The sequence below is a fragment of the Diceros bicornis genome, chromosome 15 (genome assembly GCF_020826845.1).
Source record: "Diceros bicornis minor isolate mBicDic1 chromosome 15, mDicBic1.mat.cur, whole genome shotgun sequence".
Lineage (NCBI taxonomy): Eukaryota > Metazoa > Chordata > Mammalia > Perissodactyla > Rhinocerotidae > Diceros > Diceros bicornis.
In genome coordinates this window covers 16166903-16194008 of record NC_080754.1, presented here as the reverse complement: position 1 = coordinate 16194008, position 27106 = coordinate 16166903, and the positions used below count along the sequence as shown (strand labels likewise).

General features: G+C 36.3%; 1 protein-coding gene across 4 annotated transcripts in view; it reads right to left on the bottom strand.

Moving 5' to 3' along the window:
• The window catches only part of GRAMD1C (GRAM domain containing 1C), a 95946-nt gene extending 69116 nt beyond the window's left edge, over nucleotides 1–26830 (bottom strand). For 2 of the 4 annotated variants that reach the window (XM_058555813.1, XM_058555814.1), the window contains exons 1-3: nucleotides 26797–26830; nucleotides 21804–21953; nucleotides 3103–3187 (exon numbers count right to left, since the gene is read on the bottom strand). In XM_058555813.1, coding sequence (XP_058411796.1) covers nucleotides 3103–3187; nucleotides 21804–21953; nucleotides 26797–26823 — 262 coding nt within the window. In that variant the 5' untranslated portion in view covers nucleotides 26824–26830. Of the gene's footprint in view, nucleotides 1–3102; nucleotides 3188–21803; nucleotides 21954–26796 lie in introns of those variants that run through there. The other 2 variants (XM_058555815.1, XM_058555816.1) reach the window with 2 other exon arrangements.
• Nucleotides 26831–27106: the final 276 nt, after the last annotated feature.

The following is a 27106-nucleotide window of genomic DNA, read 5'->3' as shown; positions in this document are numbered from 1 at the left end:
TGGTGTTGCATCTAAAAATTCATTGTCAAAACCAAGGTCACAGAGATTTTCTCTAGAAAAACACAGATATTTTCTTCTAGAAGTTTTACAGTTTTACATTTTACATTTAGGTCTATGATCCATTTTGAGTTAATTTCTGTATAAAGTGTGTGGTATGCATCAAGGTGCATTGTTTTGCACATGGACTTCTAATTGTTCCAGCACCCTTTGTTGAAAAGATTAACTCTTCTCCATTGAATTTGCACCTTTGTCAAAAATCAGCTCACAATATTTGTATGAATTTATACATGGGCTTTTTTTTCTGTTCCATTGGTGTAACTCTTCTTTGGAAAATCTCATACTGTCTTGATTACTCTAGCTTCGTAAGTCTTAAAATCGAGTAGTGTGTCCTCTAGCTTTGTTCTTCTCTTTCAGAATTGTTCTGGCTATCCTCATTCCTTTGCTTTTCCATATAAATTTTAGAATCACCTTAATATCTGTGAAAAAGCTTGCCAGGATTTTCATTTGAGGGCATTGAGATCTCAACAATATTGAGTCTTCTGATCCATAGATATTTATTTAGATCTTCTTCCATCAACGTTTTACAGTTGTCAGCATATAGAGCCTGCACGATTGTTAGATTTACACCTGAGCACTTCATCATTGGGAGGGTCTGATACAAATGGTATTTTGAAAATTCAAATTCCAGTTGTTCATTGATAGTATATATAATTTGACTCTTTCTTTTACCTTCAATTAACTTTCAATTCTGTGAGCTTACTAAACTCACTCATTCAATCTAGGTTTTTTGTAGATTATCTGAAATTTTCTACATAAATGATGTTTTCTGCCAATAAAGTTAGTTTTTCTTTTCTAATCTGTATGCCTTTTATTTCCTTTTCAAGTATATTACACTTACAACTTCTAGTACAATGTTGAGAAGGAGTGATTAGAGAGGACATGTTTGCCTGGTTCCTAATTTTACGTGGAATGCGTTCACTCTCATCATTAAGTATGATGCTGGCTGTAGGTTTTTCATAGTTGCTTCTAAGGAAATTGAAGAAGTTTCCCTTCCATCCCTAGCTTGCTGAGAATTTTTATTAAAAATAGATGTCAAATTTTGTGAAATGCTTTTTCTGCATCTATTGAGGTGATCACATGGTTTTTCATATTTAGTCTGTTGCTACAGCGAATGACATTGCTTTTGAGTGTTGAACTAGCCTTGCATCCCTGGAATGAGTCTCATTTGGTTATGATCAATTATCCTTTTTATAAATTGCTCAATTTGATTTGCTAATAGTTTGTTTCAGCTTTTCATGTCTACGTTCATGAGAGATATTGGTCTTTAGTTTTCTTTTCTTACAATGTTTTTGTCTGGTTTTGGTATTTAGGTAATACTAGTCTCAAAAACAAGTACTTACGTATGCTGTGGATGAGAATGAAAACTTGTGCAGCCTTTTTGGAGGGTAACTTGGCATCAGTAACCTTTTAAAATCTCATTACTTTTTTGGCACAATCCCACTTCATGGAATTTATCCTATAATGTGTGTGCACATATGTGCCAAAACAAACGTACCAGCAGGTTTAGTGTAACATTAGTAGTAATAGTAAAAGACAGGAAGCAATCAAAATGTCCCTCAATAGGGAATTTGTTAAATAAATTATGGTACAAAATTCATTCAATTGAGTACTAGGCAGCCATTAAAAGAATGAAGTGGATCCATGGTAGTGCTAATAGAAAGAGCTCTAAACAAGACTCAAACAGTAAGCACAGTGTGCTCCCATTTAAGTTCTGTTAGGAATATATGTATATTCTCCTTGAAATACACACAGAAAATTTCTGGAAATATATATAAGAAATTACCAAAAGTGGTTATCGCCCAGGAAGAATGTTGCAGTGGTCTTGGCTGGGAGGACCACTCACTTTTCACTATATGCTCTTATGTAGTATTTGAACATTTTATCATGAGAATGTGTTACTTTCAAATGTTCATAAAAGCTGTTTTAATTCATTATTATGATATTTAAAGTACTGAGCTGAACCATCTAGAAATTCAGTTACGTTGTATTGAATATTGCCCAACAGTACCAGAAACCTGAGAAATTTCTATGAATAAATGGTTTAAACGAAATATATATTAAAACTAAAACCTAGTTCTATACTTTGATTGTAAAGAATCTATGTTAAGCCTATATCAAAAATAAAGCACTTCGGGGGGCCCGGACCCGTGGTGTAGTGCTTAGGTGCACGCACTCTGCTGCTGGCGGCCTGGGTTCAGATCCCGGGCACACACCAACGCACCGCTCATCAAGCCATGCTGTGGCGGCATCCCATATAAAGTGGAGGAAGATGGGCATGGATGTTAGCCCAGGGCCAGTCTTCCTCAGCAAAAAGAGGAGGATTGGCATGGATGTTAGTTCAGGCCTGATCTTCCTCACCAAAAATAAAAAAAATAAAGCACTTTTATGTACAGCATAGGGAATACAGTCAATAATATTGTAATACTTTGTATGGTGACAGATGGTAACTTGACTTGCCGTGGTCATCATTTCATAATATATATAAATATTGAAGCACTATGTTGTAAACTTGAAGCTAATTGTATGTCAACTATACTTCAATAAAAAAATAAAGAAAGCACTTTTGTAAGAAAAATGACTAAATTTTTCCTCTTACAGTCTATTTCAAAAATAATCTATCTGAAAGAGTACATGAGTAATGACACAGCCCTAGAAAATTTTATAAAATTGCTCTGTACTCCATTAAGGAGTAATTTTTTCTGGGGAAAGGTCATATAAAGGTTCTGGGGGACATCAAATTTAAATTTTCCCTACAAAACCATATGAAACAAACACTGGAAGAAATTCTGACAAATCATTTCCTTTTAGTTCTATTTTCTTAGCTAGTATTTAATATTTTTAATTAGTCAGAAATCACTCCTCCCCAAATTACAACTTAGTTTTACATCGTCTAATCAGAAATGATAACATGTTGCTTATCTGAAAAAATATTTTCTGTCTAGCACAAAGGCTTAAATTTCTCACAAATATTGTCATTCATCAGTTCTATTTTGATAACGAGGTGGTCAAATTGTTTTTTTGGCAACTTCCTGTGTTTTTTACCTGCTATCAACTTCTCTGTGTCAGGTAGATGTGTGAACTGTCTTTTGTATTCCTCATTCCTGTCTTTATAGGTGGAACTCGAAATCTGCAACAATCAAAAGATTTAATTTCTGTCATTATTAATTATAATCTTCATGAGATGGACTGAAATGTAGTGCCTTAGAAAATAAATTTAAAATGGACTTTAAAGTAATATGCTTTTTATGCAATATTTTGTATGTCTTTGCATGAAAAAACATAAACATTTCAAAAAAAACACCAAAAAGAAGCAAAAGAAGCTTCCAGCGTGATGGAGTGAGGAGTCTGGCAAATCCTCTCTGCAAAAGCACATACATAGCTGGGAAAAAACTGTCAAAAACAACCATCTCAAATTATGAGAAACTGACCAAAGGCAGACAATAAACTGAGAGGTGTTTGTTCGTGAAACTCTACTGAACTGGGGAACCGCGGAAGTCTGTGGCACTGTTTCCTTGGCCAGCTCCCATTACTCTTCCTCCCCATCAGTTAAGTCAGTATGGTGGTTCTACGAGGATAGAACAGGCCATGAAAACTAGCAGCTATGGTGAGAGAGGGGGTTGAGTTGATTCGGAGCTGAAAATAGAAAACCTATGTCCAGAAGTGAAAGGGAAAATTCTGAAGCTACCCAAGTAACTGTGAGGTTGCAGTCCAAATTGGGGCAAGAAACAAGCAACCCGGCAGATTACTAGGAGACTTAACAAAGAGATCTCGGAGGACAGCCAGCCATAGATGAACTTGATAAACTCTCCATGTATTCCTAGCTGAACAGAGGCTGTATGCGTGGGCAGCAGAGACTAGCAAGACCCCAAACTATCCACATAGTCATGGCTGGAGACACAAGAAGTCTCAGGGGAACATAAAACTGAGGCAAATTTGAAAATTCTTTGTATTTGAATGCATTGCCCAATCTACACACAGATCTATCAGCAGAAGGGAAAAGCCTCACTGGCTCTCTATGTTTTTGAGCACAATTTCTCACCAATCACTGGCTGACATAAGGAGTAACCACTGGGAAAGCAACCTTAAAAACAATAACACTAAACTGAGCAGAAACATTCATTCCCACATGCCACAGGAGAAAAGGATTTCACAGATTTACTCTATTAAGTTATTAGACAAACAAAAATCAGCAATGACAAGCTTTAGGGGCAGAGTGGATGCAATCATAATCCACAGTTGCTATAATATATTATCTAAACTGTACAATTTTCAACAAAAATTGTGAAACATGCAAAGAAACAGAAAAATGTGACTCATACTAAAAAAGAAAAAATCAGGCAATAGAGTCTTTAGGGTCCCCAGATACTGAATTTAGCAAAGACATTTCCCAAAGCAGTTATTAAAAATATGTTCAAAGAACTAAAGAGAACCATGCTTAAAGAATTAAAGGAAAGTATGACAACAATGATTCAACAAGTAGAGAATCTCAACAAATAGATTTTTTTTTTAATTTTTAAGAAAAAAATAGGACATTCTGAAGTTGAAAACTACAATCACTGAAATAAGAAATTCACTAGAGGGGCTCAACAAAAGATTCAAAATGGCAGAGAAATAATCAGTGAACTTAAAGATAGATTAGTAAAAATTATCTTATTTGAAGAACAGAGATGAAAAAGATTATAGAAAATGAACAGACTCAGAGACCTGTGGGATAACATTAAGAGATTCAAAATACATGTAATGGGAGTATCAGAAGGAAAAGGGGAGGCAGAATATATTTGAAGAAATAATGGTCAAAACTTTCAAAATCTGATGAAAAACATTAATCTATAGATCAAAGAGGTTCAATGAACTCCAAGTAGGATCAAAAAGTTTCATACACAGACATAACACAGTGAAATTGCTGAAAGACAAAGGAGATCTTGAAAGCAGCAAGAGAAAAATGACTCATACATACAGGTAAAAAAACAGTATGATTAATGGCTGACCTCATCATAAACAATGGAGACAGTAGATTTGCCTTAAAGAAATACTAAAGGAAGTCCTTCAGGCTGCAAAAAATGACACAACATAGTAACTCAAATTTACATGAAGAAATGAAGGGCACCAGAAGTTGAAATATGTGAGTAACTATAAAAGAGTATATAAATCTATTTTCCAGTTTCTCTCTCAACATTTTTAAAAGACCTGGGAGAGGCCGGCCCAGTGGCGCAAGCGGTTAAGTGCGAGCACTCCGCTGTGGCGGCCCGGGGTTCACTGGTTCGGATCCCGGGCGCACAGCGATGCACCACTTGTCAGGTCATGCTGTGGCGGCGTCCCATATAAAGTGGAGGAAGATGAGCATGGATGTTAGCCCAGGGCCAGTCTTCCTCAGCAAAAAGAGGAGGATTGGCAGATGTTAGCTCAGGGCCGATCTTCCTCACAAAAAAAGAAAAAAGACGACCTGGGAGTCTATAAAGCAATAATTATAATACTGTAATGTTGAGTTTATGAGATATATAGGTGTAATACATATGCCAATAATAGCACAAAGGAGGGGAGAAGTAATGGATCCAGGTGGAGTAAGGGTTCAATATTTTAGCAGAATTAAGTTAGTAATCTGAAGTATACTGTGAGAAGTTAAGGGGTATACTGTAAGCCCTCAAGCAATTACTAAAAAAACCTCTCAAATACATTTTTTTAAAATCAAGGGGAATTAAAATGGTATCCTAAAAAATATTTGACACATAAAGAAAGAGTTAAGGGGGATCAGAGGAACAAAAAAGATATAAAACATAGAGAAAACAGTAAAATGGCTATTTGTAAATACAACCATATTATAACTTCATTAAATATAAATGGACTAAACACAGAGATTGTCAAACTGGATAAAATTAGATCCAACTATATGCTGTCACACCTAGATCCAAACACACAAAGAGGCTGAAAGTGGAGGAATGGGAAAAGATATACCATGTGAACAGTAATCACAGAGAACCTGAGTGGCTATATTGCTATCAGCTGAAATAGACTTTAAACAAAAAATATTACCAGACACTAGGAGATACTTTCATCATGATAAAAAAGTCAATATATGAGGAAGAATCAACAATAATAAATGTATAAACAACAAACAACAGAGCCCCAAAATACATGAAGCAAAAATTGACATGACACAATTGAAAAAACAGACCATTCAACGTAAGTTAGAGACATCAATAACCCATTCTCAATAACTGATTGAATGACTAGACAGAAGATCAGCAAGTACATAGACTTTAACAACATTATTCAGCCATCTGTGACAACATGGATGGACCTAATGTAGGCCATGATGTAGGACATAATGTAGGATCTAATGTAGGACATGATGAATATAGTTGATAACACTGTATTGTATAATTAAAACTGAAATTTGCTAAGAGAGTAGAACTTAACGTTCTCACAAAAAAAAGATTAATATGTGAGGTGATGGATGTGTTAATTAACTAGATGGGAGGTATCCTTTCACAATGTATATATACATCAAATCAGCACAATGCACACTTTAAATAGCTTACATTTCTTTCAATTATACCTTAATAAAACTAGGGGGAAAAAATATTTCCATCAACAATACCTGACTGGCACTTATAAAACACTTCATTCAATAAGTGCAGAATACACATTGTTTTCAAGCACACATGGAACATTCTCCAGGATAAAAAATATGCTAGACCACAAAACAAGTTTCAATAAATTTAAAAGTATTGAACCATACAAAGTATGTTCTCTGTCAACAATAGACTAAAACTACAGATCAACAACACAAGGACTAGAGCCCAGTTTCAAGTCATCTTAGTCCTTAAAAATGGAGTAAGGTGTTCTTAGACTGCTTGACAGAGTATATGAAAATACCGTCTGGAAGAAGACAGCATTACTCTAGGACTCAAAATGTTTCTACAAAAATGATAGAAAGTAGAAAAGAAAAGAGATGAGTCTGAGGATACAGTGAGCAGGTCTAACACACAGAATCTGAAGTCCTAGGAAGGGAGATAGAATGAGGTAGATGTAATATTTGAAGCAACAATGGCTACAAACTTTGCAAATCTGATGAAAGACAAAATATGTTCAAGGATCCCTATAAACCCCAAGCAAGATAAACAGAGAGCAATAATAAGTTAAAGGATATGAGTTATATTCATTGGCCAGAATGGCTTAAGAAACGCCGTAAAGAATCCTGAAAGTTGAATACTACTCAGCCACAAGAAACGATGAAACCCAGCCATCTGTGACAATATGGATGGACGTTAAGGGTATTATGCTAAACAAAATAAGTCAGAGGGAGAAAGTCAAATACCATATGATCTCACTCATAAGTAGAAGATAAAAACAACAACAAACAATCACATAGAGACAGAGACTCGATTGGTGTTTACCAGAGGGGAAGAGGGGAGGGAGGACGGCGAAGGAAACGATTAGGCACGTGTGTGGTGATGGACTGTAATTAGAGTTTGGGTGGTGAACATGACTGCACAGAAATCAAAATACAATGATGTACACCTGAAATTTATGTAATGTTATAAACCAATGTTACCGCAATAAAAATAAATAAATAAATAAATAAATAAATACAAAAAAAAAAGAATCCTGCAAGTTAAAAATTACTATGCATATTATTTTGTTGAATACTTCAAGAAAACTGACTCAAAGGAAATGTATACAAAAAACTGCCTCTAAGCAAAAATTCTAGAGATGACGATCTATCAGCGTTATCTGAGAAACATCTCACGGAAGAATACCATTAGTGCTACTGTGAATGTGTCAAGAACTCCTCACCTAAACTAGAGAAAGCGAGATACTGACCTACACCAAGGTCTGTCTCTCAGTAAACTGTGAGTACGTGGTTGTGGGCAACAAAGCAATCAATCCTTTTCACCATTCATTAAAAAAAAGAATTAATTCTATTTTTATAAATCAACCTATGCTCTAAGAAGCATTTATGTGCAACAACTGAATAACAACCCTAATAATTAGTGTTCATAAAGATGACATGTTTCATCAAGGATAATCTAATTTTAGAAAGATTTTCACTAAAATGAAGATTTCAAATTTATTTTAAATTAAAATTACATCATGAGGATAAAGTGTAATGAGTTTAGTATATACTCTCAAATACAGCCAGGTGTATAAATTGATACACTTTTTCTTAAAAACAAGTTTGCAATACATTATCAAACCACAAATAATACATTGATTTTAATCAAGTAATTCCACTTATGGTAATCTATTCTAAAGAAATAAACATTTAGACAGAGAATCAAAAATGCTCACTGCAATGCTTATGATGATAAAAATTTGGAAACTAAATATCTAGGAAAAAAGAGACTAGTTAAATAAATTTGGAAACATTAATATGATGGTGCATAAAATTTTCAGTAAAACTCAAGATCCTGAAGAATTTTTAATGGCCTGAGGAAAAGCTCAATAGGTTAAAGAAAAAGGAAATATAAATATTTATAGACATATTGATTCCAAGTATGCCAGAGAAAAAAATTCATACACATACACAGAAAACATGAAAAGGAAATATCTCAAATAGTTTTCTCTGGTTGGTGGGAACAAAAGTAATTTTACTTTTCTTCTTTGTATATTTTTCCAATTTCTGAATTTAAAAGAATTCATAAAATTTATAAAAATTGAAATCATACAAAAAATTAAATTACAACTTTAAGTTCTGCAGTTTGGAAACATTACAATTTATTCAAAATTATTTCATTCTACTTTTATACTAAAGGTAAAAGTTTTTTTTCTGATTGTAGGGAGAAAACATTTAGTCTTTCTCCATTTAAAAAAAAATTTTATTGAGATATAAATGACATATGACATTGTGTAAGTTTAAGGTATACAATGTGTTGCTCTGATACATTTATATATTGCAATATAAGGACCACCGTTCCATTACCTAATACCTCCATCTTGTCCCATAATTATCATTTTTTTTCATGGTGAGAACATTTAAGATCTAGTTGCTTAGCAACTCTGAAGTATGTAATACAGTATTATTGACTATAATCACTAGGCTGATCATAGTCAGAATTTATTTACCTTCTAAGTACAAGTTTGTACCCTTCGACCAACATCTCCCCAGTTCTGCCATCCCCCAACTCCTGGTAACCACATTCTACTCTGTTTCTATGAGTTCGGCTTTTTCAGATTCTACGTATAAGTGATATCAAACAGTATGTATTTGTCTTTCTCTGTCTGACTTATCTCACTTAGCATAATGCTCTCAAGAAGACAAAATTAGTTAAACATTTTAAGTTTCTGTCCTTAAAGGCCTCAATTTCTTCTTTCCCTGTAGTTCTCTGAAATCAATTTCAAAAATAACAATCTTCTTGCTCTAAATGATTCCAGCACTTTTTGGTGAATATCTATACATGTGAACACAGTAAAATTCAATAAACCATCATCTTGCAGTCTAAAAATCCTAACAGTTGGCAACTAGCTAATCAAAAATAATCTAAAGAGGCTCAGTGACTCAGTACAGCAGTCGTAAAAGGCTAGATGATGTCATGGAAATAAGCAATCACCAAATCTCAGTGCTTACAAGAACAGTGGCTTATTTCTCACTCACACTACATGTACATTGTAGGTTGGCAAGAGGCTTAGCTCCATGCTGTCCTAACTCAGGGATATATGCTAATAAAGCCTCCACCGTCTGGGACAGGAACATGGCAAATAGTGTTCCAATTCTAAGAGCTTCCACCTGGAAATGACACACACCGTTTTATTCACCTTTCACTCACAAAAACATTGTCACATTGCCACACTTACTTCAGGAGCATGGGGAAGCACATATCTACCATGGGCCCAGAAGGAAAAGAAACAAAAATACTGATGAATAGAATTAATGGTTACTTAAATTTACTTAATTGGCTAAGTCAAGAGTCATTATACTACTGAAGAGGTAATGAATCTGTCCGGAAGAGCCCCTTTCTCCCAAAGCAATCCCCATTAGATGCAGAAGAAAATATTCACTTAGAGCTCCATGCCAACAAGGCATACACTTTTGAAAACAGAGAAATCATTCACATACCATAAAATTCACTCATTTACAATGTACAGTTCAGTGGTTTTGGTATACTCACAAAGCTGTGCAACTATCACTACTATTTAATTCCACAAAGCTTTTATCACCCCAAAAAGAAAGCCCATACCTTTTAGCAGTCACTCTGCATTTCCCCCTCAACCCAGCCCCTATCAACCCCTAATCTACTTTCTGTCTCTATAGCTTTGCTTATTCTGAAAATTTCATATAAATGGAACCATGCAACATTGTGGTCTTTGTATCTGTGTTCTATCATTTAGCATATGTATTTAAGGTTCATCCATGTTGCAGCATGAAGCATTACTTCATTCCTGTTTATGGATGAATACTATTTTACTTTATGAATATGCCATATTTTATCTACGTATTCATCAGCTGATGGACATTTGGGTTGTTTCCATTTTTTGGCTATTATGAATACTGCCACTATGAATATTCATGTACAATTTTTTGTGTGAACATGTTTCAATTCCACCTAAGAGTGGAATTGCTGGATCATATGGTATCTCTATGTTTAACATTTTGAGGAACTGCCAAACTATTTTCCAAATTGGCTGCACCATTTTACATTTTCACCAGTAATGTATGAGGATTACTATTTCACCACATCCTCACCAAGACTTAATGTCTGTCTTTTTTATTATGGTCATCCTAGAGGATATGAAATGGTATCCCATTCCTACAATAATTTGATTTGCGTTTACCTAATGACTATTGATGTTGAACATCTTCTCATGTGCTTATTGGCCATTTGTATATCTTTGGAGAAACATCTATTCAAGTTTTGCCCATTTTAATTGGGTTATTTGTCTTTTTATTATTGAGCTATCAGAGTTCTTTATGTATTCTAGTACAAGTCTCTTATCAGATATGTGATTTGCAAATATATTCTCATATTCTATGGGTTGTCTTTTCATTTTCTTAATGGATTCCTTGAATTACAAAAGTTTATAATTTTGATGATATATCATTTAACTAATTTTCCTTTTGCCACTTGAGCTTTTGGTGTCATATCTTAGAAACTATTGCCTAATCCAAAGGTCATGAAAATTTAAACCTGTTTTCTTCTAAGAGTTTTATAATTTTAGCTCTTACATTTAGGTCTATAATCCATTTTGAGTTTATTTTTGTATAAGGTGTATAGTAGAGGTCCAAATCCATTCCTTTGCATGTAGATATCTAGTTGTCCTAGGACCATTTGTTGAAAAGACTATTCTTTCCCCCATTAAATTGTTTTGGCATCCTTGTCAAAAATCAATTGACCATAAATGTAAGAGTTTACGTCTGGACTGTCAATTCTATTCCATTAATCTACATGTCTAGTCATATGTCAAGGCCACACTGTCTTGATTACTGTAGCTTTGTAGTAAGTTCTGAAATAGGGAAACGTGTATCTTCCAACTTTGCTTTTTTTCAAGATTTTCTTGGATATTCTGGGCCCCTTGCATTTCCATATGAACTTAGATTCAGCTTGTAAATTGCCACAAAAAAAGCCAGTTGGGATTTTGATAGGGATGGCACTGAATTTGTAGATCAATTTGGGGGGTATTGCCATCTTAACAATATTAAATTTTCCAATCCATGAACATGGGATATCTTTCCATTTGTTTATATCTTTTAAAATTTCTTTCAGTGAGGTTTTGTAGTTTTCAATACACAAGTCTTAAATTTCTTTTGTTAAATTTGTCCCTAAGTATTTGATTCTTTTGAGGCTACTACAAATAAAATTTTTTAAAATTTCATTTTCAATTTGTTTAGTGCTAGTGTATAAATTTTCAATCAATTTTGGTTTTAGAATCAGGTAATACTAGCCTCATGGAATGATTTAGGAAGTGTTCCCTCCTTTTTTATTTTTGAAAGATTTGTGTTAATTCTTCTGTAAACATTTGGTAGAATCTGCCAGTGAAGCCACCTTGTACTGAGCTTTTCTCTGTGAAGTTTTCTTGTTTTGGCTTTTTTTTTTTTTTTAACTGATTTAATCCCTTTCCTTATTATATATTCAGACTTTCTAATTCTTCTTGAGTCAGTTTCAGTAGTTTGTGTTTTCCGAGGAATTTGTCTAGTTCATCTAGGTTCTCTAAGGTACTATTTCAAATGCATGAGGATAGCAAAAAATTAAAGACTGATAATATCAAGTGTACTGGAACATATACCAAGATAGACTATATAATTGGCCATACCTCAACACATTTAAGAGAAATGAAATACCGAGTGTGTTTTCTGACCACAATGAAATCAATCTAGAAATCAATAACAGAAAGCGCAAAAATCTCCAAATACTTGGACATTAAACAACATACTTTTAAGTAATACATGAGACAAAGAGGAAGTCTCAAAGGAAATCAAAAAACACACTGCACTAAATGAAAATAAAAATAAAACACACCAAAACTGTGAGACATAGCTAAAGCTGAGAGAGAAATTTATAGCTCTAAATGCACACATTAGAAAAGAGGAAAATCTGACATAAATAACTAGGTGTCCAACTTAAGAACTTAGAAGAGGATGAGCAAATAAACCTAACACGAGCAAAAAGAAGTAAATAATAAAGATAAGAGCAGAAATCAATGAAATTGAAACACAAAAACAATAGAGAATATCATTGAAAAAAAAATTTTTAAGCTGATTCTTTAAAAATAATCAGTGAAATTGACAAACCTCTAGCAAGACTGACAAAGAAAAAAGAGAGAAGGAACAAATTCTCAATATCAGGAATAAAACAGAGTATAGCACTACAGACCCTACGGACCTCAAAAGGAAATAAGAGAATATTATGAACAACTCTACACATATAAATATGATAACTTAGATGAAATGGACTGATTCTCAAAAAACACAAACTACCACAACTCATTCAATATGAAATAGATAATTTGAATAGACCTACAACCATTAAAGAAATTGAATTCATAATTTAAAATCTCTTAAGGAAGAAATCTCCAGGCCCAGATGGTTTCACTGGAGAATTCTATAAAACATTTAAAAAATTAACTCTAATTCTACACAATCTCTTCTAAAAAATGGAAGGGGAGGGAGCCCTTCCCTATTCTTTTTACGAAGCTATTATTACCCTGATGCCAAAACAAGATAAAGACAGTACAAAAAATAAAATAAAATTACTTAACAAGATCACTCATAAATATAGATGCAAAATCTTCAACAAAATATTAGCAAATATAACTCAGCAACACACAAAAATTATACAACATGACCAACTGGAGTTTATTCTAGGAATCCAAGGCTGGTTCAATATTCAAAAATCAATGTGATCTACCATATTAACCTGTTAAAAAAGAAAAATCATATTACCATATCACTTGATACAAAAATAATATTTTATAAAATTCAATGTCCATTTGTGATAAAAACTCTCAGAAAAATAGGAATACAGGGAAACTTTCTCAACTTTAAAAAGACCATCTACAAAATACCTATAGTTAATAAAATACCTTAATGGTAAAAGACTTAATGTTTTCTCCCTAAGATCAGAAAAAAACCAGGAATATCCATTCTCACCACTGTTATTCAACATAGTGCTGGAAGTTCTAGCCAGCGCAATAAGGTAAGAAAAAGAAATAAAACATATACAGATCAGAAAGGGAGAAGTAAAACCATCCCTGTTTACATATGACATAATCGTCTAAACAGAAAATCCTAAGAAGTCTACAAAAACACCTCCTAGAACCAATAAGTGAGTTCAGAAAGGTTGCAGGGTCAAGATAAACATACAAAAATCAACTGTATTTCTATATACTAGCAATGAATACATGGATTCCAAAAATAAAAAATACAATATCATTTATAATAGCTCAAAAACTCTGGCAAATAGTTTGGTAGTTTATTAAAAACTAAACATGCAACTATCAGATGACCCAGCAATTGCACTCCTGGGCATTTACCCCAGAGAAGAAAACTTATGTTCATATAAGAACCTGTACATGAATATTTATAGCAGTTGTATTCATCACAGCCCAAAACTGGAAACAGCCCAGATGTTCTTCAATGGATAAATGGTTATCCATTTGCAGTGCACCCATATCATGGAATACTAGTCAGTATTAAAAAGGAGTAGACTATTGATTGGTACACAAAATAGATGGATCTCCAGGGAATTACGATGAGTGAAAATAGCCGATATAAAAGGTTACATACTGTAAGATTCCATTTATATAATATTCTTGAAATGACATAATTATAGAAATGGAGAACAAATTAGTAGTTGCCAAGGGTTAAGTAGGGGGAAGGGCTGGAAGAAAGTGGCTGTGTCTGTAAAAAGGATTCTTGTTGTGATGGAAATGTTCTGTATCTTGACTTTATCAATGTCAATATGCTAGTTGTGATATTGTATTATAGTTTTGCAAGATGTTACCATTGGGGAAACTGTTTAAAAGGGTACAGAGTGTCTCTATTATTTCTTACAACTGCATGCGAATCTAAAATTATCTCAAACTAAAAGTTAAAAAAGAGTAAAATAAGGAGGAAGTTGGTAGGATTAAAATAAATGTGTTAATTGTACATAAGAGGAGGAAATGTTTAAAATGCTTTTAAAGCTGATTCAGAGTTCAATACTCCGTAGTCTTCTTTGTCCTCCCTCCAACTGCCTATCTTTGGGCCATTTTACTACTTATTACATCTTCACCAGAGAACTAACACAATTAAAACAATTTAATTTAATTTAATTGTTGAGCAAAATGTGACTAGAGTAATAGAACCTTACTCTCCTATGTGGCTCATGGGCTCAAGGTCATTACTTCTGAGTTCACATCTCATATCTAATAAAAAGTTTTTTGGAAAGGCAGATAGAGAATGCTGAGCTACAATTTTTGTATTATCTGAGATTTGTTATTTATGAAATATTTAAAATTTCTCATTGCTCTAGATAATCAAAAGGATATACTTAGGATGCAAGTCACTCTGTCCTTAAAAACTTCTATGACTTGCCTTTGAGGATACCACACTTTCTAAGATTTTCTTTTATCTCATTAGCCAAATCTCAGTTTCTTTTGCTAGTTCCCAATCTAGCACCTGAGGGTCTAAACACTGGAGAGTCCACTGCTCTTCTCTGTCCATATTTTTTCCCTAAGTGATCTCATCCAATCTTTATAAATGTCTTTAAATATCATCCATGTTCAAAGTCTCCCAAATCTACTTCCAGCTTCAATCTCTCCCCTGAGATTCAAGTCATATATCCAATAGCCTACTAGACCTTTCTATTTGTATATCAAACATGCAGCTCCAACTTAACCAAAAAAACTCTTGATTTCCCAACTCCCAAAGCCTACTTCTCCCCGAGTCTTTCTCTTCTCCTAAACGGGGCTTCCATGTACCCAGCTGCACTGATCAGAAACCTAGGAATGATTATCCTTGACCTTTTATTTCCCTCACTCACATCTGATCCCATCAGCAAGCTGTCTGTCGAACAAGCCAATCTCATTCCTCCCTCGGGCCTTTCCCTAGAACACGGTTCCCCTTCCTCATATGATTTACTTGTGTTCTTTCTTTGCCCCCCGCCCCCCATATAGGGCCCTCTCAAATGGCACGTCCTCATGGAAACTTTCCCTGACCATCCTAACTAAAAATGCTACTCCCTCTATGTGATTCTCTACACCCTTACATTCTCTTATTGTCTTCAGAGCTTCTATCACTACCTGACACAATATCACACATTAGCTTATTTGTATACTATCCATCTCCCATTCTGGACTGCCAGCTCCAAAATGGAAGAGACACCGTCCTGTTCACTTAGAACAGTCTGGTGCATAGAAGACACTCAAATGAACTAATAAGAATATCCCTATCTTAGATAAACACATGGATAAAGAGAACAGATTAGTGATTACCAGAGAGGAAGGGGGTGGGGGGGTAGGCAAAAAGGGTAAAGGGGCACATACATACGGTGATGGATAAAAACTAGACTATTGGTGGTGAGCAAGATGCAGTCTATACAGAAACTGATATATAATAATGTTCACCTGAAATTACACAATGTTATAAACCAATATGACCTCAGTAAAATAATTTTTTTAAAAAAGAATATTCCTATCTTAATTCACATATATCTGCCTTTGCCACTTCTATGATAATAATGTCTCTCCTCACTACTCTTTTAATTTATCCTGTGAGAGACTCACTGTACTTCCTGAGTCTGAAGTCTTTCATCAAGAGTGGAAATTTTTCATGCATATTCTCTTTGAATATTGCCCCTTGCTCATTCTCTATGTTCATCTTCTGAAACCCCTATTAGATTCACAATGGACTTTTCTACTTTCCTCCTTATATGTTAAACCACTCTTTCAAATTTTCTCTTTATCTTCCAGCGGTACAGTCTGAATAATTTCCTCATATACATCTTTCAGCTTATTCATTTTTTCTTTAGCTGCCATTTTCCATGTCCACTGAATTTCTTAATTATTATTTCAATGGCCAAATTTTTCATTTCTATAAGTTGTATTTGGTTTTTTTCCAAATTTGCTAGGTGTTTTTGAGAATGTCTTATCCATTTATCATATTTTTAATCCCTTCTATTACGTCTTTAATAATATCAAGTGATTGTTTTACAGTCTTTATCTGGTAGTTTTATCTGAAGTTTTGGAGGGTCTAATATGCTATTTATTGAATCTCCTTCTGTTCACTCATAAAGTATTAAATTCAAGTCCCAAAACTTCCTGAGAAGCAGACAACCATTATGTACTCTCAGGAAGACTTCCCTCCCCCCACACTCCAAGCCCAAGTTTAAACAGATAAGCTTCCTCATCTTCAACCTGCAGATGTAGGTGGATTTTGTTCCTAGTCTACCTTTCACAGAGGGTATAACTCTTCAAGAGTCGTGGCTTTATAAAGAGTTCTCAGTTCCAATTCACACAAGTCCAAGGCCTCATCTCCTATCCCAGTGTGGCCATTAAAGCTTTAGTTACTGAGACTAATAACTCCTCAGGGCTGTCTCAGCATTAGCTCTGTGCTTACAACTGTGGTAAACAGCTCCCACTTCTTTTTTAGCCCTTAAGTATTTTCCTTGCGATTTTGTGAGCCCAGATATGCATTTTAAAAAGATGTTTTTAACATTTCATCCAGCATTTCTAGGTACTTTGTAGCAGAAGAGCTTTTAAGTTAAATAGTCCTCTCTCCATATTGCCAGAAATGTTAGTTCCTATTGCTTTATAATTAAATCTAAAAGCATTATAAGATATCTAGGTTTTCAAACAATATCTATCTATAATTAATTTAATTGGATAAAATACATTTTTTAATCCAACAGAAATTGGAAAATTAGTTCATTCTTTTTCATCAGTTACTGAAGTCAAAATCTGAAATATATTTTTTAGCTTGAATAAATCCAAGATACGTTGTGGAGAAGAACACATGATTACAGGAAACCTCTTCTCCAAAGTTGCCAAAGTATGTTACAAACATACTAATTAATCCTCTCGGGCTTTTTTTTTTAATATAACAGTGCAACATTAATTAATCCTCGTTATGTGCCTCTAAATCAGGTTTGTGACAAGTTTTATCCCCCACTTACAAGCAAAAAAGCTTACCTGTGAATAATGACTATGATCATGCTATAAGACAATGATAAAGTACAGAGTCAAGACTTCTGATTTCTTGTACAATTAGAAAAAACTTGATTATTATCTAGAAAAATTCAAATCTATTTTCTATTAAAACATAAATATACTAGTTATTGTTTGTACATATATAGATACTGTTTCAAAACCTAGATTTGTTTTATTCTTAAAATGTTTTAGAACAAATACATAAAAGAAATGACAAATGTGAACTCCAGCCTCTTTTAAAATTCTCCTACTCCATCTTTCCTTTTTCCTATTTCCCTTCCTAAATCAAAGATCTGAGGGATCTGAGATTTCATATCTTTTTTATTCTATGTATATTTGTCAAGATTTTCAAATACACAATTATTCAAAGAAAAACACATCCTAAACAAACTTAATATTAATTTTAGTTTACAATTCAGAAAACTATAAATCCCTCCCCCTTTTAAAATGCAATTATCAACTAAATCAGCTACTAAGGAAATAAGTATACACAAATGACAAATATTTTTAAAGGAACTTAATATTAACGAAATACCCAGGTAGAAAAATATGGTTAACATTAAGTACTTTACCCAAAGCACTATTACCTCTAGAAAAGATCCAAGTAAATATGCCATCTTCTAAACATACTCAACAGAAAATCTCAAAGGCTTTTTTCTACTCCCAATAGTTGCTAGCTCTACCTCACTAAGAGAAGTTACATTAAATAAATGCATCAGCTACAGATCTCTGTATGCTTTTCCTCTGAGACCTTAATCCACCTGCAATATACCATTATTTTAAGTGGGAAAAACAGTTTTTTCTTTTGGGATTTTTTTCTTTTGCTATGTATTTTTACTAACAGTTAAAGGACAAAATCATAAATATTTATTTGCCATTAGCTTTATTTTAAATTTCATTTCTTTATTTCACATAATTTTTATTGTTATATGAGGATTTAAAGTTAATAGTAAAACCCATTTCCCATATACTAGGATTAAATATTTTCATTTTAAAATAAAAAATAAAACAAATATAACAATTAACATTCCTATCTTTATATTACAGGATTGAAACAGAAAATCTGCAGCTGTTGGTCTCACTATCAATTGCTATGGGGATTTAATCATACTCCTCTAAATTAAAATCCTACTGTCAGAAAGACACTTACTAGCCAGTTTGTTGAGCAGCACAAGATTAAATTGATAGGGTCTGAAAGAAATTAACTTCAGCAAAAAAAAAAAGCAACAGAAAACTTCAATAAACTTTGGTTCACTTCCTTGTATCTTTCTGCTAAGTTTTCACAATTTTTTTTTAATTTAAAATACTTTTTACGATATTACAAATAGTAGGTCCTCTTATCTAGCACTTTTCAACCTTTTTACCACTGGGACAATCTTAAGGAAAGGTGTTCCCCATATGACACTCCCATTGAGTATGCCCAGAGTTTTTTATGACTGATATGTTGCTACCAGGACTGTAAACATTGAGTGCTTGATAGCTATAACCACCCCCCTTTGTTTCTCCTGTTGACTCAAGACATACCAGTGTTGCAATACTGTGCCCCAATCTCTACTTTTACAAGTGAGGCACCTGAGGCCTGACAGGTTGAACAACATACTCAAGAGCACCACACGGTGAAGTCACCAGGGACAGAGCATACACTCTATCCCAGATGCTTTGTTCCCATTCTCCAATTCCTTCAATTATATCATGCTGCCCTCTAAATTCACAACTGTGGAACAAGTGAGTTCACTTGGCCAAGATATATGAGTTATCCTACGTTAGTGAATTTTTCAGATCCCTGAAGCTTAACTCTTTAAATACCAAAACTTTATAAAGTTATCAGTCCCTTTTAGTAGAAATGTTCCAAAGTGAAAAGGCACAAATCCAGATTTCTTGGATGTTCCAGTGAAATGGCTGTGACACTCTTTTAATTCTTTGCTCAACGACCAGGTCACGTGCCTCCTGAATATTTTCCTGTTTTGCTACCGGTCTTCCTTGTGTTGATTTTGGATCCCTCAGTGAACTCTGCCATCTTACCGTACTCATTCAATTCCTACTTTACTGCCAGGAGAACGTGAAAATAGCAACACGGTGGAGTCGGCGGTAGAAGCAGATGGATTTAAAATGGCAGAGAAAAAGTGAATTATTTCCCAAACTTCTTAACTACCATTTCTACCAGCTATGGTACTACCTCAGAGCCAACTTATCTGCATGGGCCTTTGGCCTGCACATTAAGAGGCCCAGGTTGCTACACTTTTTGAGCTTCTGCTGTCATTTCTTGCTATTGTCCATGTGTTGTCACCAAGTAACTCCCCTATCTCTGATATCCTATTCAACTACAAATGGAAACCAATTTATTTAGGCTTACAAAATATATGTCGAAAAGATATTAAAGAAATTCCAAATGAAGACTTGAGGAATTCTCCTCTTACAGGACATATCAGCGTGAATTTTCATTTAGCTATTCAGGCTCTTCTTTTGTTTGCTTCTGAGTTCTGATAGTTCTGGTTTCTGGGTCAGTGACCTCTGCAAAAGTCAGTAAAACTTCTGAGGTGTTGTATTTGTCTTTAAGTCTATTCCATGTGACTTCATGTAAAAATTCCTCAAAATAAAGTGCTTGCAATCAGCGTAGAGACCTAAACTGAGCCGAAGCAGACCTTCAACACTCTAAACCAGTGCTTCTCAAACTTGAATGTGCACACAAATCATCTGGAAATCTTGTGACAACGAAGAGTCTGGTTCAGTAGGTCTGAGCTTGGGCCCAAGATTCTGCATTTCTAATCAGCTGACAGGTGACGCCAAGTCTGCTGGCCCCAAATACTACACTTCGAGAGCAAAGCTCTAGAACACATCTCTCTTTTTTCTCTCTCTCCTATTTCTAAATCCGCATTCTCTTGCTTTTTTCTTTCCTTGTTTTATCCTTTTTCTTGCTTTAAGTCTGCCAAGAATAACCACAGTGACTGTTTAGCCCTGTAGATAGCCCTTGGAACTATAAAGGTTTTCCAATCTATAACAAGCTATAAAAACCACAATGCAGAAGGGTCAAAACACTACAATAGTCATAAACTTTCTCTAACTGTGACCAAAAAGAATATAATCAATATAGATGACACAATTTTTAGGATGTGTGGTTATTTTGGTATAATTTTTAGCAATTAAATATTTTCCTTAGGATATGGTTTTAAAAAAATCATGTTAACTTTCTTAATAGGAAGAAAGAACCTGTTATTCATCTTAAGATTCAGTAACATTCAATAACTGAGCTGCTAATTATGAACAGAATGATGGTACTTGTACTAATCTTTATAACCTGTTAATATTGGTTTTTTTCATCTACTTTAAAATTACAAGAAATTCTGCTACCAAGTATACCTAATCGTCAAGAGATCAGGTTTCTAATGAATTAATATTGGAACTGTGTATGCCTTATAATCTTATATAAATTTCACTTAGAGTTGCATTATCTCAGATTCTATCTCATAGAATCGTAGACTCATAACTCTCATAGGAATTGCTAGATTTAGAATGAGCCCTTTAATACAACAAATGCCAGCATTCACGTGGTAACAGAAATGTTGTTCTTACCAAAAGACTCCATGCACCTAATCAACAGGCAGTGGTCTCATTTTACAGTGGGGAAACCTGGAGCACAGCCAGGTTATGTGACCACGTGAGCACAATGCAAACAGAATACGAAACTCCTCACTGTAAAACCTTTCTTATAATCACCATACACCACAGCTCAAACGTCGTTAAACTTCCTTTGAGGTACGGAAACCAATTCTTTAAATCAAAATTGTCAAATAGCTGGCTTCTCAGTAACATTTAGAAAAATGGTTTCTGTATAACGTTAGTCTCCTGCCGAACAGAACAACACTGTAAGTGGAATCCAATTCTGTGGTGCACTTTTCTCCCAGGGAAACGCAAGCAGACAATTCCACTCCATCAAACCAGACAACAGCGCATTCTAGCGGCCAAAGGAGAGTATAATCAGAGAGGTCTGAGACTGGACTAAAACTTAAAACTAAAATCTAGAAGCTAATAAGAAAATATTATAAATATTATATGAATTGCTGTCGACAAAGAAAATTTGCATTTAAGATTAAAATGAAGATATGAGAAAGGAAAAATATTACCCAAAAGCTCCAGTCACCACTCCAGTTATGTAAATTTGGCCCCTGTTTTTTAGCTGACACTACGTTATTCTCATCCACAACGGGACTAGGATTTTCCTCTAACTCTTCCTTTGACTCGGTGGCAAAGCTTGAGTCCCCTTCATTTATTACCTGGAAACAAGTATCAAACAATATAAATCAATTATTGAGAAATGCCCATTTCAAAAAGAAAAGAGTTAATGTTCAAAATACATAAATTAACTTGAAAAGGACAATATTTAAGCTTTTAGAAAACAGCAATTAGTATGTTTTTGCTTCCATAGTTCATACGTTTACACATGCAACAAATATTTTCCAAGTACTACTATTTCTTAGATAGTTTAGTCGGCACTAGAGATTCAAAAATGAATAAAACAAAGTCTTTAGCCTTCAGAAGTTCACAGTCAGCTAGAGGAACAGTTAAACTGTAAAAAATACAATGTAATGGGAGTGACAACCTCTTTGGAGAATAATTAGCAACGCCTAGTAGGGTCTAAGATGGGTATGTACTACAACTCAGCAATTTAATGTGCAAGTGGAGTCAACAATGTTTGTAATACTAAGAAAGTTGAAACAACCTTACTGTCCATTGGTGGGGAAATTGGTAAATTAATTCTGATTTATACAAACAATGGAGCTAAAATAAATCAGATGTCTCAACCAGGCATCGGCCCACGATCCATAGAGCCCTGAGGGGAAAGATTATACCCTGTGCAAGATACAGAAGAGCAGTCACTATGGAGTTAAAAAAAGAAGAGAGAAAAGGGGGGTGTGTGGGGAGGAGGAGCAGCTATTATCAGAGCACACAGCTCACCAGGACCCTAAATACCTCTGCTGCTGCTGCCACCTGTGCCTCTGTTGTAACAAAAATCCTGATCCTCAGGGTTACAGGGAAAAGCACCCATGGCACCCGTGTGGCACAGCAAAGGGGATATTCTAACTCAACCTTGGCTTGGGGTTTTTAAACTCTATGAAGTAACCATTGCCATGAAGGAAGCCCCTAACCCTGGTGAAACTGATTTAAGGGTCTCTAGAGGAAGAAATTTAAAAATGTGAAAGGGGAGAGAGGACCCCATCCACCCAAAGTATTTTCACTAACCACCAAAAAGAGAGAGAAAAAACGAAACAAAGCTGAATACAGAGGAAAGAAACAAATAAAAAACAAACAAACAAAAACTGAAACAGAAGTCCACAATTTAACCCAGTTGGAAATCCAAAATTTATTAAAATAATTTACACAAGAAAAGATAAAAGATTGGCTTTTGCACCTCTACAGCATAGGTTCTGAACGAACTTCAACATCTGCTGAAACGCATCAAGTGGCAAATCTTCAAGGCTGTAATTAGTACTGGGCTCAAACTACAGTTATACCTGGAGATGCCACTGAATTTAAGCAAGGTACCCCCTATAATCTCGGGGGATTACTCAACATAAAATAGACGAAAAACAGGTATGCCTCACCTTAACCACCAGAGCTGCTACCTTGCCTAAACGCTCCCTGGTCATAGTACACATCGCCCTAAAATATCCCATAGTGGCGACGGATGCTCTGACCCAATGAGTAAGAAATTTAAACCAAGTCTTTGAAGCCTACAAATGAGCTTTTAAAAAAGTCGGGCCCCGAGGACCACCCCACAACCCCTAGTTAAAATAGTTAATACAGCTCAATGTAAAATAAAACAGGGCCTTTAAAGACTGAGATTTATTATATAAGACCTAATTAGTGAAAGAGCAATTATTCCACTGCCTCTCTATTTAATGGCCCAATGTGGCCTGTTCAAGTTGGACAAATGAATGGTGCCTCACAGTTGACTCCTGTACCCTTGATGCTGCAGGCCTACCCATGAAGGCCCCTCGACCCAATATTACTGAAATTACTGACTCTACCCAATCAGAAACTGGTAAATATTTTGATTTTATAAATTGGGCTAATATGTTCTGTTCAGTCCCTCTTTCAACAACCTCTCAGGCAGTTTGCCTTCACCTCCAGAGGGACATGATGTTCCTTTTCCCGGCTACCCACAGGGTACCTCTTAACTGTATCCAGTTTTCTCCAGGAGCACAGGCATGACATTACACTGATTACATCCTCCTCTGAAGACATTCTTTTGACACACCCATTCAGGACACACAAATACTCACAAAGGAGCTCATGAAAAGAGGATGGGCCATTGCCCCACACATATTGTAAGGCCTGCCACCTTGGTTACATGCCTGAAAATTATTTGGTAAACCAAGGGCCACTCCATCCCTGACAATGTCAAGAAACAGCTATTGTTCCTCTCAGCAACCACTACGTTAAAACAAGCCCAACATCTTTTAGGTCTTTTTGGGTTCTGGAGGCAATATATTCCTCATTTACACATTTTACTTGAGCCCATTTATGTTATTACTCGCAAATCAGACTGCCCTGAATGGGGCCCTCTCCCAAAACAGATTCTAAAATGTGTCAAAATTATAATATAACAGACACTCCCATTAGTGCTACCTCCCCCCACCAAAACACACACACACACACACAAAGAATCCTTCACTGTAGAGACTTTAGCAGCCTCTTTTCAGGACTCCTGGAGCCTCTGGACAACCCATAATGTCCATAAGTTGTCCACAAGCTTCTGATGCAAAAAAACTCTCTCTTCTGCCCCACACTATATGCCATTAGAGAAGCAGTTACTGACCGCATACAGGACTCTGCTAGAAATAGAGGCTCTCACAAGCCCTGAGCCTGTGACCCTCCATACCCAGATGGCCATTACACCTTGGGTCCTGGAAGGAACACCTTGCAAGCTCAGCACAGCCACCAAGGTCTCCTTGCTACAGGATAGAACCAAATCGGGGCCCTCTGGCATATCCCACCTGCAGGAGGGCATGGCCTCCCCTGTCCTCACTCCCTTCTCAGATGTCATGGCGCTACAAGAGATCACCCCTCTCCTGAACCCCCAGAATACCTGGGGGGTGACTTTGTTCAATTGAGTGAACAGCAATAGGAGTTTGTACACTCCAAACTCCCATTTGAAGTTTGATGGACAAACTTTCTGTTCAGCAGACAGCACCACCACCATTACACATGATGGAACTCACTGGACACCTACTGTTTTTCCTCTCTTAACCAGGATGACCCTGATAAAGGAAAGGACCCAGGAGTTAGCACAACTGGCTGAACTTCCCACAATCACCTTAACGCTGAGTCCTCTGGCCAACAACTGGCTCCATCTGCACATTTTTACAGACTCTTGGGCCACTGCCTAAGAGTTGCGCCCTTTGGGGTAAAGAGCTCTGGAACTCTCTTGCTTCACAGGTACTCAAAATATAAGTCAAGGTCACACATGTCTCTACATATAGTAAAGCCACAATAAAAGACCTCATCAAGACACTCCTTATCCCCGCCAGGGTTCCAAACATTACGGATGGTGACCAAGGCACTCATTTTATTTCTCAGTATACACACATCGTTGGGCTCTTGAACAAAGCGTTCAGTAGAACTTCAATCTTCCTTACTGACTTCAGGCTGCAGGCCCCATAGAGAGCCATGATGGCGTACTTAAACAAGTTCAGATTCAACTAAATGAAAAATGGTACATTTCAGTCAGCAGTCAAACATCAGGGGTGAACTGTAATAAGGAGTCTCATTCAATTTTTTTATGTTTGCCTACAGACAGCTTCTAAGGCTCACCGCTCCTTCTTCCTCTTCTGTCCCTCAAACTGGCAAGCTGGTAAGAAAGTTTGGGTGGTCCCTCCTTTGGTGTGCGTGGGAGAGTCAAACCAAGCAAGCCCCTGTCCACACACAGAAACCCTCCCCCTGCCCCCACCCCTAACTACAATAAAAGCCCAGAGCCAGCCGCCTTTCCTTGCCCTTTCAAGCCATTTCAGATCTGCTTGAGATGCCTGCCCTGCTCTTCCCACATCATTATGTAAGTATATAAGTAATAAACCTTTATATATAAGTAATAAAACGTTTCATACCTTCATGGTGTGTGGGGGGCATCATCAGTTTCTATATCCAAATCAAATTTTGGGAGGGGGTCTATTCTGGCTTTGTAGAGTGGCTACATCACAATCCCTTCTCTCTCACTCATTAGTTGTGCGCTCACTGGCAGTCACTCAATCTGTTTTCTCCACTCTACAGTAGGGGTAATAATTCTTTCTAGTCTAGACAATAAGCTTCTTGAGAGCAGGGATCATGTCTGTGTCACTCACCATCTTATCCCAAACACCCAGTGCCAGGGACATATGAATGAATGACTGACTGGGTTCCTGAATAGCTATCTTGCCTATTTCACAGTAATGTTTTGAGAATCAACTGAAATAGGACATTCATTCACTGGTTCATTCAACAATTATCTGAGTGCCTCTACAGTTTTGCAAACTGTAAAATGCTACTCAAATAAAAGGTATTACACTGATTGCAATTCTCTAAAAGTAAAATACATACACATAGCCAATGTAAAATTAATGAGAATAGTAGGCTTTCGCCCCGAAGATTAATCAGTAAGTTCTTCCGTTTATCAAATAAGATAGTAAACGAGTAATAACACTAGTTGAAACCAAAAGCTTGGTGGACAGCACAGTGATTTACACTATCTAGAGTTCTGAGCCCTTTAATCAAGAGCTGATAGGTGAGGGCAGGGGGTGAGACTGGGTCAACGTGAAATCGGGTCAGAATCCTGACAATGGAGCCTGAGTCAATGGGGCCTGAGCTGAGACATCTTGGAATAGGGCATTCCAGGACCAAATTCCAGCACTGGGCGCCCACACAGAAGCAGCCGTTCGCCGCATCGCCCAGCGAGGGGAAGCTCGCAGGAAGCACAGGAAACCGTTTCCTCGCTGACAACTTTCCAAATTACTCCAAGGAGCACCAAGAAAAAGGAGGGGGGGAATTCATTATCATAAACTGAGAGGGTTCCAACAACCATCGTCAAGAAAACTACCAGGGGAAGCCACCGCTTGGGAACCCGCCCCAGCGGGGACCACTTACCTGGCGGAGAGTCAGAGGACCCTCCATCGCGGCTCCCTCCGCCGCCGCCGTACTGCGCACGCGCGCCCCGCCGCGGGGAGGGGGCGGCCAGGCGCGCGCCCTGCGCCCACCCCCGGCGCGCGCTCCGGGCTCCGGGTCCCGCGCGCCTCGCCAGCTCGCCGTCCGAGGGCCACCTCGGGTCCTGCCGGCGCGCCTTGCGCCCTCTGGCGGCAGTTGAGGACCCCTGCCTTTGGATAATTCAAGAAAGTACGGTAATGTTGATTTGTTAGCCCAGAGGCCAGTCTTGACGAGGGATCAGGATGAGCCCCTC